This window comes from Mustela nigripes, chromosome 8 (genome assembly GCF_022355385.1).
Source record: "Mustela nigripes isolate SB6536 chromosome 8, MUSNIG.SB6536, whole genome shotgun sequence".
NCBI classification, from domain to species: Eukaryota; Metazoa; Chordata; class Mammalia; order Carnivora; family Mustelidae; genus Mustela; species Mustela nigripes.
Genome location: NC_081564.1, coordinates 70,422,692 through 70,436,339, shown reverse-complemented (window position 1 = coordinate 70,436,339; position 13,648 = coordinate 70,422,692). Strand labels below are relative to the sequence as shown.

The 13,648-nt window shown below is 34.5% G+C and overlaps 1 protein-coding gene across 1 annotated transcript in view; it reads right to left on the bottom strand.

Annotated features, from left to right (window-relative positions):
* DCC (DCC netrin 1 receptor) overlaps positions 1-13,648 on the bottom strand; it is a 771,150-nt gene that overhangs the window by 151,618 nt on the left and 605,884 nt on the right. The window contains exon 15 of the mRNA XM_059408072.1: positions 6,217-6,411. Within this exon, the coding sequence (XP_059264055.1) occupies positions 6,217-6,411 (195 nt within the window). The remainder of the gene's footprint in view (positions 1-6,216; positions 6,412-13,648) is intronic.

Sequence of the window (13,648 nt, the reverse complement as noted above, 5' to 3'; positions counted from 1 at the left end):
TCTTCCTGATATATTCGAAGTAATGATTTCATGGAATGAACTTTTCTCTTCCCTTTCACTCCTCTCTGAGCAACTAGTGCTCATGTTGAATGAATCTAACTCTCCCACTCAAGATTTTTAAATCAGCATTCTATTACAGCTGAAAACAGGAGTTTACATTTTTGTCTTTCACACTGAATTGAATGTCACTGTGTTTTTTAGATTTGTGATTCATATTAATTTCATTAAACAAATGTTTTATATAATGTTATGCAGTTGGTGAATTATTGAAATTGAAAACCCTGGAATCCCTATTTTCTAAGTTGTATTTTATATAGTCTACTTTTAGGTATAGGGGATAAATCAGAACAACATAAACTTCAAAGTTTATAAAAATACATAACTGAAAGCTTTATGGAACTGGACTTTTTTATATTTGCTAAACCACTGAAATACCAAATAGTTATAGAACAATGCCCTATTCACATTTCTATAATGTTTCTTTCTGAAGAACTGTAAATGGCATTACTTTTATTATCTAAGTGGAATATCATAGAAAGTTTGTAAGGTTGCATACTATCCTGCTTCACAAATGAGAAAAGTGAGACTTTGAGAGTCAAACAGTGTGGGATGTAAAGCCTACCGTGAGATGACATAATTCCTTGTTAAAGACGGAACTTAAACCTACATTTGATACCACCGGATGCTGAACAAGTTTAGTCACAAATGAAACACCCATTTTCTTCCCTCCTTCCTCCTTCCCTTGCTCACATTCCCCCCCTCCCACTTTTCTTTCTTTGTTTCTTTCCTTCTTTCCACATGGGTGGTGGTGGAAGATTTTAACCAGTTCTCCTTAAGATATGAGATAGTTTCAGATGGGCTGATTAGATGAAAAGAACAAAAATCCTTGTGGGAATATCTCAGTTGGAAAAACAATGACTGCGTCTGGGCATTTAAACATAATCCCTTTTGTTCTCTGAGCTCAGGAGTTCATAAGAGTAAATGAAAAAGAGATTGGAGAAACAGAAAACAAAAGTAAAATGATAGACCTAACTCCAACCATTTATGTATGTACATTAACATTACATTGTACATTAAATTCTAAGGGCCTAAAACCTCAACTAAAAGGGAGAATTTTTCAGGGGGTATAAAATGACAAGACTCAACTATAAACTGCCTACAGGACACAGAAAAACTTTAAATATAAAGACATAGGCTGGGGCACCTGGGTAGCACTGTCAGTTAAGTGTTCAGCTCTTGGTTTCGGCTCAGGTTGTGATCTCAGGGTCCTGAGATCCAGCTCCTAGTAGAGCCCCAAGTTCGTTTTTGTACTCACCAGGGAGTCTGCTTGAGATTCTCTCTCTCCCTCTCCCCTCAACCTCTCTCTCTCAAATAAATAAATAAATAAATCTTTTTAAATGAAGATATAGGCTGAAACTAACAGGTGGAGAAAGGCAGATTATGTAAACAATAAGTGTAAGAAGGCTAGAAGTATATATTTTTAAGTTATATTAATAACAGATATAATCATCTTGAAGACCACTAGTATTACCAGAAATAGAGAGAGGCCTCTGTAATGCTACATGAGGTGATTTATTAAGAATACATAATAATTATAAATGTGTGTCAGCTTTATAACAGACTCCCAAAATAAATAGAAGCAAACAAACTGACAGAATTAAAGGGAGACATCAAAGACCTTGGTCTAATGGATATTTACAGAACTCTGTATCTAACTGCAGACTACACATGATTTTTAAGTTCATGTAGTCATCCAACAAAATGAGCATAGGTCACCATAAATTTAAAGATGTTGAAGTCAGAATATTTTCCATTTATGATAAAATAAAATTTAAAATCAACAATAACAAGATGAAAAACAAAATGTGAAAAGTAAGCAACACACCTAATAACTCATGGGGAAAAAAGAAATTAAGGAAAATTAGAAAATATTGTGAATTAAATGATAATGAATAGACAACATATCAAAATCTGTGGGAGACAAGGGAAGGGGTGCTTAGAAAATAGCTTTAAAAACCTACAACATGAAGTTCTACCTTAAGAAATTAAAAACAGGGAGCAAGTGTGACTAACATAAGCATAAGAAAGAAAAGAGTCAAGGTAAAAGCAGATTTGAAAGAAATAAAATCGAGACAGATAGTAGAGATAATCAGTACTGTTAAAACTTCAAAGATCAACAAAATTAGTAAACCCCTACCCAGGCTGATCACAAAAAAGAGAGGATGTAGATGATCAATATCAGAAATGAAATAGCAGTTATCACCACAGATAAAAAGAGACCATTGTGAATGAACAATTCTATGGCAATAAATGCGACAAAATGAAGTATATAAATGTCATGAAAATTGTAACTTACTAAAATCAATATAAGAAAAAATAAAAAATATAAAAAAGATTTATATATGTTAAAGAAGTTAAATTGATTATCAAAAGCCTTCCTAAAAAGGAAATTGCAGATCCAGATGGTTTTGTTAATGAATTCCATCAACTATTCTAGGAATAAATAATATAAATTTTGGACACACTTTTTCAGTGACAGAAGAACAAACTGCCCAACTGATTTTATGAGACCAGAATTAATTTAATTAAAAAATTGGATAAAGTCATACCATGAAAGAAAGCTGTAGACAAATACACCTCATGAATACAGATATAAAAAAAATCATTAATAAATATTAACAAATCAAATCCAACAATATAAGAAAAAGGTAGTACATTGTGACCATGTAGGATCTATATGAGAAATTCAAAATTAGCTACCCTTCAAAAATCAATCAATATGATTCACTATATTAAAAATACTAGTAAGGAGGAAAGGAGAAAATTATTTCACAAAAATTCAATAGATACTCATGATAAAAATTCCCAGGAAATCTAGAAAAAGTAGAAAACTTCCTCAATCTGATAAGAGACACATGAAGAACCTGTACCTAATATCCTATTTCATGCCTCTCCTAAGATCAGGAACAAGGCAAAAATGCCTGCTTCCCACTTCTTTTCAATATTTCACTCGAGTTCTTAACCAAGAGAGGGCAAGAGAAAGAAATAAAAAGCAGGAGATCAGAAATTAACTGTAAAACTGTTCCTGTTTACATATGGTTGTTTCCATGGAAATTCTTAGAGCATTCTACTAGTATCACAAATAGGTATATTTAACAGGTCTAGCATACAAGATTAATGTTTAAAAATAATTGTATTCTACTGCTAGTGTAGAATACACTTTAAATAACCCCATTTAAAGTAGTTCATACACACACACACATTATAAAAAGGGACTAAATTTAATAAACACACACACACATATGTACTTGTTAACTAAATCTAACAAAAACATTCAAGACTTCCTATATTGAATATTATAAAACATTAAAGAGAGATATTAAAGAAGAAATGTGAAAAAAGGAGCTTATCATGTGTCAATTATCCATGATAAAGTTCTTAAAAACTCAACAAATTGTACACTTTAAAATGTACAGTTTATACACATACAAATACCTCCATAAAGATGTAGAAATAGGTAAATAAATAAATAGATAAATAGATTGGTAGATATATTGTGAGTTTTTAAAAGAAGAACTTGGTTTCAGATTAATTTTGCCAACATCTTCAGAATTCAGATCTTGTTGATCTATGCTATGGGTATACATCAAAGCTGGCACCTATGGCTTTTAACCCAAGAGGCGTAAGATGTCAAAAAATTAATTGCAAACATTGCTATATTAATACTATATGGTACAAAAAATAGTATAATTCATTGGTTAATGAATCTCTAGGTCTGGTAAGCTTTGTTTTGTAGTCCTGAAGAAGGTCACAGTGCTTGGTATCTAAATATTCAATTATTATGCGTGATAAACAAAGTGCTACTTGAAAGTTCTGGTCTGTTATCAAAGAGAATAGGAAGTTTATTGGTCAATTATAAAACAGATAGCTTTAAAAAAAAACAGATAGCTTTTTTATAGTCTAAAATACAACCATGACAGTTGAAGTTATAGCTGATGTTACGCTTTAACAGATTATAGCTTTCCTTAATTCATTTTTAATTGTATAACTGTTACAGAGTCCTGAAAATATATATTCCCTGACTTAGCTGAAGTTTGTTAGACATATCTTAAGTTCTAACTTTTAAAAAGATAAAGGATTCACTCAAGCCCACATCCAAACTTTGCAAAGAAAGTACCAATTGTTTCACTTATTCTATTAAACATTAAAGTAAGCATACCAGTTTCACAGTATCTTTTTGAAAGCTATTTAAAATATAATTTTTAAAGCCTTATAGAAATACAAAATTGTCTAGACATTTTATATATTTCTACATGCATATATAAAACTGTTCCTATTTAATATATATTAAGATATGTTTAAGATACACCTTGGGTAAATGGCAAAACACTTTTGAAAAAATAACAGTTTCTTTGTGTAACTCTGCAGATACTTGAACAATAATAATAAAACACTATTATATTTCAATATTTTATGTTAAGGCATGGGACTATTTTAGAAGAGTATGAGCTGGTAGAACTTAAATTCATGTGTATATATACATATGGGTGTATGCATGTGTGTATGCAAATGTATGTGTGTAACTCTCTTTCCAGATAAGTTTTAAAGTGTAATACATACATGATCTATCACAGAGATAGGTTCATATCCATTTTGCTTGTAACAGTCTTCCTAGCTCTTTAAAATATATCTTACAAAGGAAAATCTCTTGTTTTCTTGTTAAGATTTTGGAGAGATTTGCCAGTGTTAATCTTCCAAAAGCCTCAACTTTACAAGCGTTGGAGATTTCTGGAAAGAACCGCTTGTAGTAAAGAACATCTTTACTGAAAGGCCCTGGTGAAGCATTGCAGTTTTCTTTCATGACTTCATTATGCGTTTGTACCACACTCTCCTTGCAGGGAAGCCTGGCCACGCGGACCTCCCTCTGCTGGGTGACGATGAGATCAACTGTCAGAGATGATGCCCGCTGAATAATGGCTACATAACAGTCCCCTGACATCGGTTTGATGGCCATAAAACACGTTATATGATTGCCTTAACATTCAAACTCAGGGACTGACTGAGAGAATATTATTTCTAAATGCCAAGCTAACTAGAATTGTGGAGATTTTCAGTAGGCACTTCTTTTATTAGAGTTTGAGGCAATTACAGAGAGAATGGGTCAGTGCAATTTTCGTCCTGCACTGGGAAAAATCTTTTCTTGCTACTGCACGAAAAGGTATTCAAATTCAAATCAAGTTTCTCATCAAAATGTTCTGTTTTTGAGAGACATTACAAATAAGTAGCGCCCCTCCCCCCAACTCCCACCAATCAGGTTGTATTCCCAGCGAGGTCAGCGTACTTCATTCCAAATAATACCATGTTAAATCAACAGGGAGGATCAACCTGCTTTGTGCTTTATGAGAATTTAACTTCTTGACACCCTATGTATGACATATGTTTCTTTGATTTCTCTCTTAATGATATAATCTCTTAGGATATTATGGAAAATCAGATATAAAATGGATATGAACCCTTTTACTACACGTTAGCCCTCTTTGAATAAACAAGTTTTCAATGAATTCAGAAACGTCATAATTCAAGTATTGTATTTATTAAAATGACATTTAGTATGATAAGAGGCCTTGGAATGTGTGCAGAGAGCAGTCTGAAAACTAAGTTTAGAGGCTTGATTGAAAATTCCTGGTTTCACCTTTTGTTTTATAATCATAATGGCATAGCCAAGAAACTTAACCTATAAATATAAGAGAAAAGAAGGCAAGGTGACTAGATAATTTAGTGTTAAAGAAAAATTGACAGAGTATCTTCCTAGTGAGAAAAAATGAAAAAAAAATGTGTTGACTTGCTTTTTATAAGAATTATTAAGATTAGATGATTCCATTGACCAATGAGGAACAAAATAATATAATACCCTTTATTTATTCTATGGCTCAGAGGCAAAAGTACACAGTGGAGTACCCACTGTCATTGTGAATGTCTCTAGATAAGTTTCCCCAATTCAAAATCCAGAGAGGAAAAACGTGCGTGTGTATGTGTGTGTGTGTGTGTGTGTGTGTGTGTGTGTAGATTGATAGAAGACAAAAAAAGAGAGAGACTTGTCTTATGAAATACTATGTGTCACAAATTAAAATTCCAAAGAACAAGATTCTAAGAAAGAAAATAATTTCAAACAAATCATTTATTTCCCTTAATAGAATAAAACCCACAGCAACTCACCTAATCTCTCGATGGAATAGTATCGTTGTTTACTATCCACACGCACTGTCTCAGCATAAGGGCTCCCAACACCATAGCCAATGATGTAACCTCGCACCACGATGTTTGGGTTCAAGGGAGGAGTCCAACTCATGATGATGCAGTTGGTCTGGGGCCTCACATGAAGAGAGCTTGGCTGGTCAGGGACTTGAGACTCTAAAGTTCAAAGGAAGCATCATTAGTCTGTCTCATCCTAGAACGTATAGCATGGTAAGACTTCCCATTTGAGCAAGACTTAATATTGTATTCCACAGACCTCAAATGGTTCATCACTTACTGCCCAAGTTCCTCTTTGTGTCGACATGTGATATATTTTCCATGTTTCATTCGACTTTCACAGTTTTTATTTTTTTTTAAGATTTATTCATTCATTTGACAGAGAGAGAGAGATCACAAGTATGCAGAGAGAAGGGGAAGCAGGCTCCCTACTGAGCAGAGAGCCTATCGCGGGGCTGGATCCCAGGACCCTGAGATCATGAACCGAGCCAAAGACAGAGGCTTAATCCTCTGAGCCATCCAGGCGCCCCTCGACTTTCACAGTTTCTTAAGCACGGAAGGCCCTGAGTGCTGTCCGTAGACATGCAGCATCATGCACCTTTATCCTAATGTTGTTTTTTTTTTTTCCTTTCTTTTGGGCTGTTCCCCCTACCCCCATATAACTCTTCTTAGGTTTCATCAATACTGAATGAAATCAAAGAGAATGTAAGAATAATAGAGAGGGAAATGAAATGTCAAAATTTTCTTGCCCAAGGATCATTTACTTCGATTTAACTAAAAAACAAAAATAGAGCAGTCTTTTCTGAAGAAATTGTCAGGAGAAACAGTTTAGGGCCATGATTTGTTCAGCATAATTAGGATGGCACTTGACCCATAATTTAGTTTATCTCTGAAAAGCACACTCATTGTTCAAGAAAAGGAGACAGTGTCTAGGATTGCAGCCACACAGACTTTGGAGTGTGCAAATTTGGTTTCAAACCAGGCTCTGCCATTTACTAGCTGTGCACCCTCATGAAGTTATTTGTGATCTCCGAGATTACCTTCTAATTAAATTGGCATTCCAAATATTGATTGCTTCAAAGCCTGGGCTCTGGAAGTAAGAGTTCCAATTTGTACAGTACACTCATCATCTCAGAGAAACCTTAAGACCTTATTCGTCCTACCTCCATTTCCTCCTGTGTAGAATGAGGCTAAAGATAGCAGTGGTCTCACAGGAAGCCGAGAAGATTTAATGAGACAGTGAGTAAAAGTGCTCTCCTTATGAGTAGCACCAGCTGATGTTAGCTGTTAGGAAGTAAATGTACATGCTAAGTTTTCTTTGAAGGAGATGGTGTGTTGAAAATTAATAAACTGGAATTCTGGCCTTTATATCATCCTTCTGCTCTCTGATCCCATCCCAAAAGAAATGATGCAATTTCTGAACAATTATCATCATTCACTTAATAAATATTTATAGAGCACCTACTATGTTGAAGACTGGGGCAAAGTACCTATGATGATCAGGGTATAGGACAGAGTCAATATGGCAGACAGAACACATGCACCTTTGGAGTTTATAGTTTAATGGGAAAGACAAGTAAAGAGGAAGTTATAATATACTATGATACACATTTTGATAGGATTAATACAGGCAGACATACCCTATTCTTTGAAAATCATAGAAGTATTTTAGGAAGAAATTTAAGCAAGAATGTGCCCATCTAAACTTCAGTCATCCATGAGTTGCTCAGCCCATTACCTGGCAATTAATGGGTACTCAAAAATATCAGTGATGTGAACTTTATTCGAACTGCTTGTGTTCATTATTTCTTTCTTAACTGAAAATCTCAAAAGGTAACATATGTCAGATGAAGCAAAAGAGTTTGATGATTAAAGGTAATATTAAAATACATTTCTTCCTTGATATAATAGCAAAGGGTGATATAATGTCTACTACCAACTTTAGCCACCTTCAACACACATGTTTCTAGCTTAAGTGATATATGGAAGCCTGTTTTTTGTCAGAGTTTTTAAAGTAGGTCCCATACTAGCAGCTTTTCAAAAGATGCTACCTTCTAAAGATGCTACACCAACAACATTTTTTTTTTTAAGATTTTATTTATTTATTTGACAGAGATCACAAGTAGCCAGAGAAGCAGGCAGAGAGAGGAGGAAGCAGGCTCCCCGCTGAGCAGAGAGCCTGATGTGGGGCTCAATCCTAGGACTCTGGGATCATGACCTGAGCTGAAGGCAGAGGCTTTAAGCCACTGAGCCACCCAGGCACCCCCCAACAGCATTTTCTAAAGTAGTTCTTTTTTTTTTTTCCCCTGAAGATGCCCATTTGTGAATGAAAAGGGACAAGATTCTTTCTGCCCTAAAGAAGCCTGTGACGTAATATGTAAAGGTGTCATTAAAAAATTACCTCAAAATGGGGATATAAATCTTAACAATAGAAAAAACAATGTTTGTGAAGGATATAAACCCACTATAAATCCTAAGGAGAAGTAATAAAAGAGATAAAAGGAATGGATTAATAATTTTCAACTCAATTGCCACAGAGGCTCTCCAGTGTCCTTGAAATGTAATGGGCTCTACAGTGAATTCTGCTGAACACTTTTGAAGCTTTTGCAATTACTGAAAACAATAAGAAAATCTGCCTAATCTTGTATTTAGAAAATGAACTAAATGCTATGACTTTTTAAAAACATTATAAAAACCTATGATTTTAATGACAATTTTTAATATCTTTTAAATAAAAGGAAAAATATATAAAATGTTTTCAAAACAATCTCTTCTCCATGTTTCTGTAAGCCATAGAGTAGCTCCCCTACAAGTTAGTTAGGTCAGTACCCACAGAATTACATCCACTGGAGTTTTATAAAGGGACCAGGGTAATGAATGCACAAATGCTCTTGAAGAAGAGGGGGGTCTCTTGGTCTCACAATAATCATCTTTTTTTTCCTGCATAAATGTAGTTTCAATCATAAATCCAAACCTCAAAACAATTTTAACATGATAAAAATAAGGGTGTCTATACATAAGAATATATGCTGCCTTCCCATCTAAATATTTAATGGGCTTTTACCACCCTTTAGGATTATAGGGCCATAAGAGAGTGTGTCTATCAAGGTAGTAGTACACCTAAGTCATTCATAATATATAGTGTCATCATAAAAATAACTGTGTTAGGAGATAGTTCATAATCTAGAATAGCCAGTTTGTAACCACCTACTCACTTCTTAATGTAAAGACAGAAATGACATTTACCTTTTATGTGACCTGAGTCAGTTTTCTCTAACACAGATGACCTTATGGATTAGGCAAATGGTTAATACTGGAATGAACTATAAAACATCAATTTAGAAAATTTGCCATGAAAGTATGTGACATGTTTGAAGATTGAAACTGAAATTCAATACTCAGAAGTACATGAAAGATTTTACCAGTACCTCTAGGACAATAATTGAGTATATAAAGCATAGAGAAGTATTAAAGTAATTATTGAAATAATTTGAAACCAAAGAACACATTTTGCCTGAAATATCCAAATTAATGAGCCCCAAATTTCTACTGAAATCTGAATTATTACAGTAACTAGGTCAATTGCCATTCTTGACTACACTATAGAATTATGGATTCTATCTTGGTTTAATTTGTTCCTACAGAATAGTTATTATTTTTGAGTGACGATTGTAATTTTCACTAATGAGTAGTGTTCACAGATAGCACATAAGGAATTTATCATATTAATCCCCATGATGTTTCAACAATTATTATACATCTCCTATGTGCCAGTCATAGTCCTAGGTACTGGGTATATAGGTTTTTTTGGAGGTAAGATGAACAAAATAAGAATAAACACACAAAGAAATTGGGAGATCTTGTAAATATTATAATGATGGAATAGTAACTGACTCAAGGAAAGTATTCCCAGTAGAGTCCAAGGTGAATGATCAGAAAGAGCCAGTCGAGTAAACAGCAGGCTAGAAAGTTTTACAAGAAGAGGGAATTAACTACTACTAAGGACCTACAGCAAGAATGACCTTGGTATTTGGAGAAATCAAAGAAGGTCATTGTGCCTGGACTAAGAAGGAAAATGAAGAAGATATAAAGAAAGTTACCCAGTGGGAATGTAAAATGGCACAAATGCTATGAAAAACAGAATGAAAGTTTTAAAAAAAAAAAAGAATTACCATAAGATCCAAGAATTCCACTCTGGGTATATTCCCCAAAGAATTGAAAGCAGGAACTCAAACAAATATCTGTACACCTATATTCATAGCACAGTTTTTCACAATAACCAAAAAGTAGGTGAGACTTAGGTATCCATCAGCAGATGAATGGATAAACAAATTGGGATATATACATACAATGGGATATATTTAAGCTTTTAAAAGAAGGAAATTCTGATACATGCTATAACATGCATGAGCCTTTAGGACATTATGGTAAGTGAAATAAGCTGGACACAAAAGGACTAAAACTGTGTGATTCCACTTGAGATACCCAGAGTAGTAAAATTCATAGCACCAGAAAGTAGAATGGTGGTTGCTAGAGGTTGAGAGGAAGGTGGAGTAGGGAGTTATTGTTTGATGGGAACAGAGTTTAAGTTTTGCAAGACAAAAAAAAGTTGGAGAGAGTGGTTTTGATGATGATCACACAACAGGGTGGATGTACTTAAAGACACTGAACTGTATACTTAAAACTAGTTAAGGGGCGCCTGGGTGGCTCAGTGGGTTAAGCCACTGCCTTCGGCTCAGGTCATGATCTCAGGGTCCTGGGATCGAGTCCCACGACGGGCTCTCTGCTTGGCGGGGAGCCTGCTTCCTCCTCTCTCTCTCTGCCTGCCTCTACGCCGCTATGCCTACTTGTGATCTCTGTCAAATGAATAAATGAAGATCTTTAAAAAAAAAAAACAACTAGTTAAGATGGTTACTTTTATGTTATGTGCGTTTTAAAACAATTTTGAAAAATTAGAAACCCTAAATATGTTTTTATACTTGTTTGGGTGACCATTGTGGAAATGTAGTGTGCATATTTGGGACATTTCGGAGGTGAAATCAACAGAGGTATAAACTGGATGTGAATGGTGTGGAAAAGAAGAAACTCAATGAGGACTCACAGATCTTTGGCTTGGGCAACTGGGGATGACCTACTGAGATGAAGAAAAACAAGAAAGTTCTTGGGTCATGTTAAATTTGTGATGCCTGTTCATCACATCTGTGGAGATCTCAGGGACGTACGTGGGTATATAAGTCTGGGGTTTTAGTGAAAGGCCATGGTCAGTTATACGGATGTGAAAGCCATCAACATCACAGATGGTATTGAGAATAAATGTGTATGAATATATATATAATGTGAGTATGAATGCAAATAAAATACAAATAAGATAATGTCAAATAAATAACACCACTCCAAACCCCTTTAGGCCTTTCCATAGCACACTGTAAGGTCAAGATCTTTACCATGACCTAAAAGTTCATGTATGACCTACCCCATGCCCCCTTAGCTCTCTATCTTCATCTCCAACCACTTTCCCCTTTGCTCATCTTACCCCAGCCATCTACTATGAACTGGACACTTTGCTGTTCCTCAAACAGGCCCGTATGCTTTGGCCTCAGGGCATGTGTATTTGCTCTACCCTCTTCCTGGGAAGCTTTCACTCAGATATGCCTTCCTCCTTTATCTTCTTCTGGTTTCTGCCATTTAATTTCCAACTTCAGCCTTCCTGGCTACCATAATTAAAATTGCAATCTTTCCTTAATCTTTAATCTAATAATCACCCGTCTTTTCCACCCCCCTTAGGATTTATTGCCATTAATTTTGCTTCCTATTTAATGTGATTATCTCATTATTCTTTGCCTCATCTCCTTCCATAAATTCTCTGTAACTCCTGTACCTGAAACAGTTCTTGGCACAAAGTGCTCCAAAATATGTGAACAATGTCTACACTTCCTATAAGGTATAATATAACTGTTATTACACACGACTGTCATTAACTATAACATTGCCAAAATTTTATATAGCTCTCTCAAAATAAGAATTTTAAGAAAAAAGGAAATAACAGAGAAATGAAACAAGATGAAAATACAGTTATTAAAGTTGTTTTCTCCTAGCGACCAGAAAGATTTGTGTCTACTGGCTCCTGCTAATGAAAGTGATTGCTGCCACATACCTTCTGCTGTGGATAGCTCTGCCGCACGGCATCAGGCAGCTGGTATTTTTGACAAATACTCACATATCTGTTTTCGATTTAGTGTGCTGCATTTTATGGGTCATTTTGCTAGTTTTGTTCCAGTCCCTAATAGCCTATATTTCTTTACAGAGAATTACATAAGGCAATTGATAGAACCATATTCTATCGTTCCAAAGTATTCGGATACATACGAATACAATCATTTCTGTTGGTAGGGTCTATTCTCATGAAAATACATCAGCTTCTTTAAGCCACTAATGTCTGTAAACTTTGGATATTTGTTTAGTTATTATGGTGAACAATCACTTTTAGTTACCACTGAACTATATCTTTTTATTTTGTTTTATTTATTATATATATTTACATATAATATATAGAATATAGAATATTTTATATATAAATATAAAATTTAAAATCTACATATATTTCACATATAAAACATTATATATATAAAGATATATAAAATATTTTATATGTAAACATAAAATATAAAATATTTTATCTATAATATAAAATAAATATATAATAAAATATATGTTATTATTTATATATATTTATACTATTTATTTATTTATGCTTTATTCCTACCATCTTTTCAGTATTAACTTTAAAATTTTATTTTAAAAATTTATATGCAGCGAATTCACTCAGAGGTATACAAGTGGAGTCATGCATCCACCACTTCTGTTGTGGGACAAAACAGTTCCATCCACCTCAAACCTTTGTTTTTTCTATGAATGTTGGGGAAAATGGCCTCCATCTATTGAGTTCTTGATGTGAAAAATACCAACAGAAAGTTAAGATGCCTGTCGAGGGAGGAGATTGGCATGTCCAACAGAATACAGGAAAATAAAACACAATGAAGTTCAATTTTATTTACAAACTCCTGAATTCTTGAGTGAGAAAACCAAAGCTTGGTAGTTAGAGGTGACACCTTTGATGTGGCTTTCTAAGAGCACTGTGGGATCAGAGCCTATGAATATCTGGGAGATTTATTTTCTTAATTTAGAGTTCAGGGACACCAACTTCAAAAATCATAGAATAAATGAAACAAGATGGGATTGGGAGGGAGACAAACCATAAGTGACTCTTAATCTCACAAAACAAACTGAGGGTTGCTGGGGGGAGGGGGTTTGGGAGAAGGGGGTGGATTTATGGACATTGGGGAGGGTATGTGCTTTGGTGAGTGCTGTGAAGTGTGTAAACCTGGTGATTCACAGA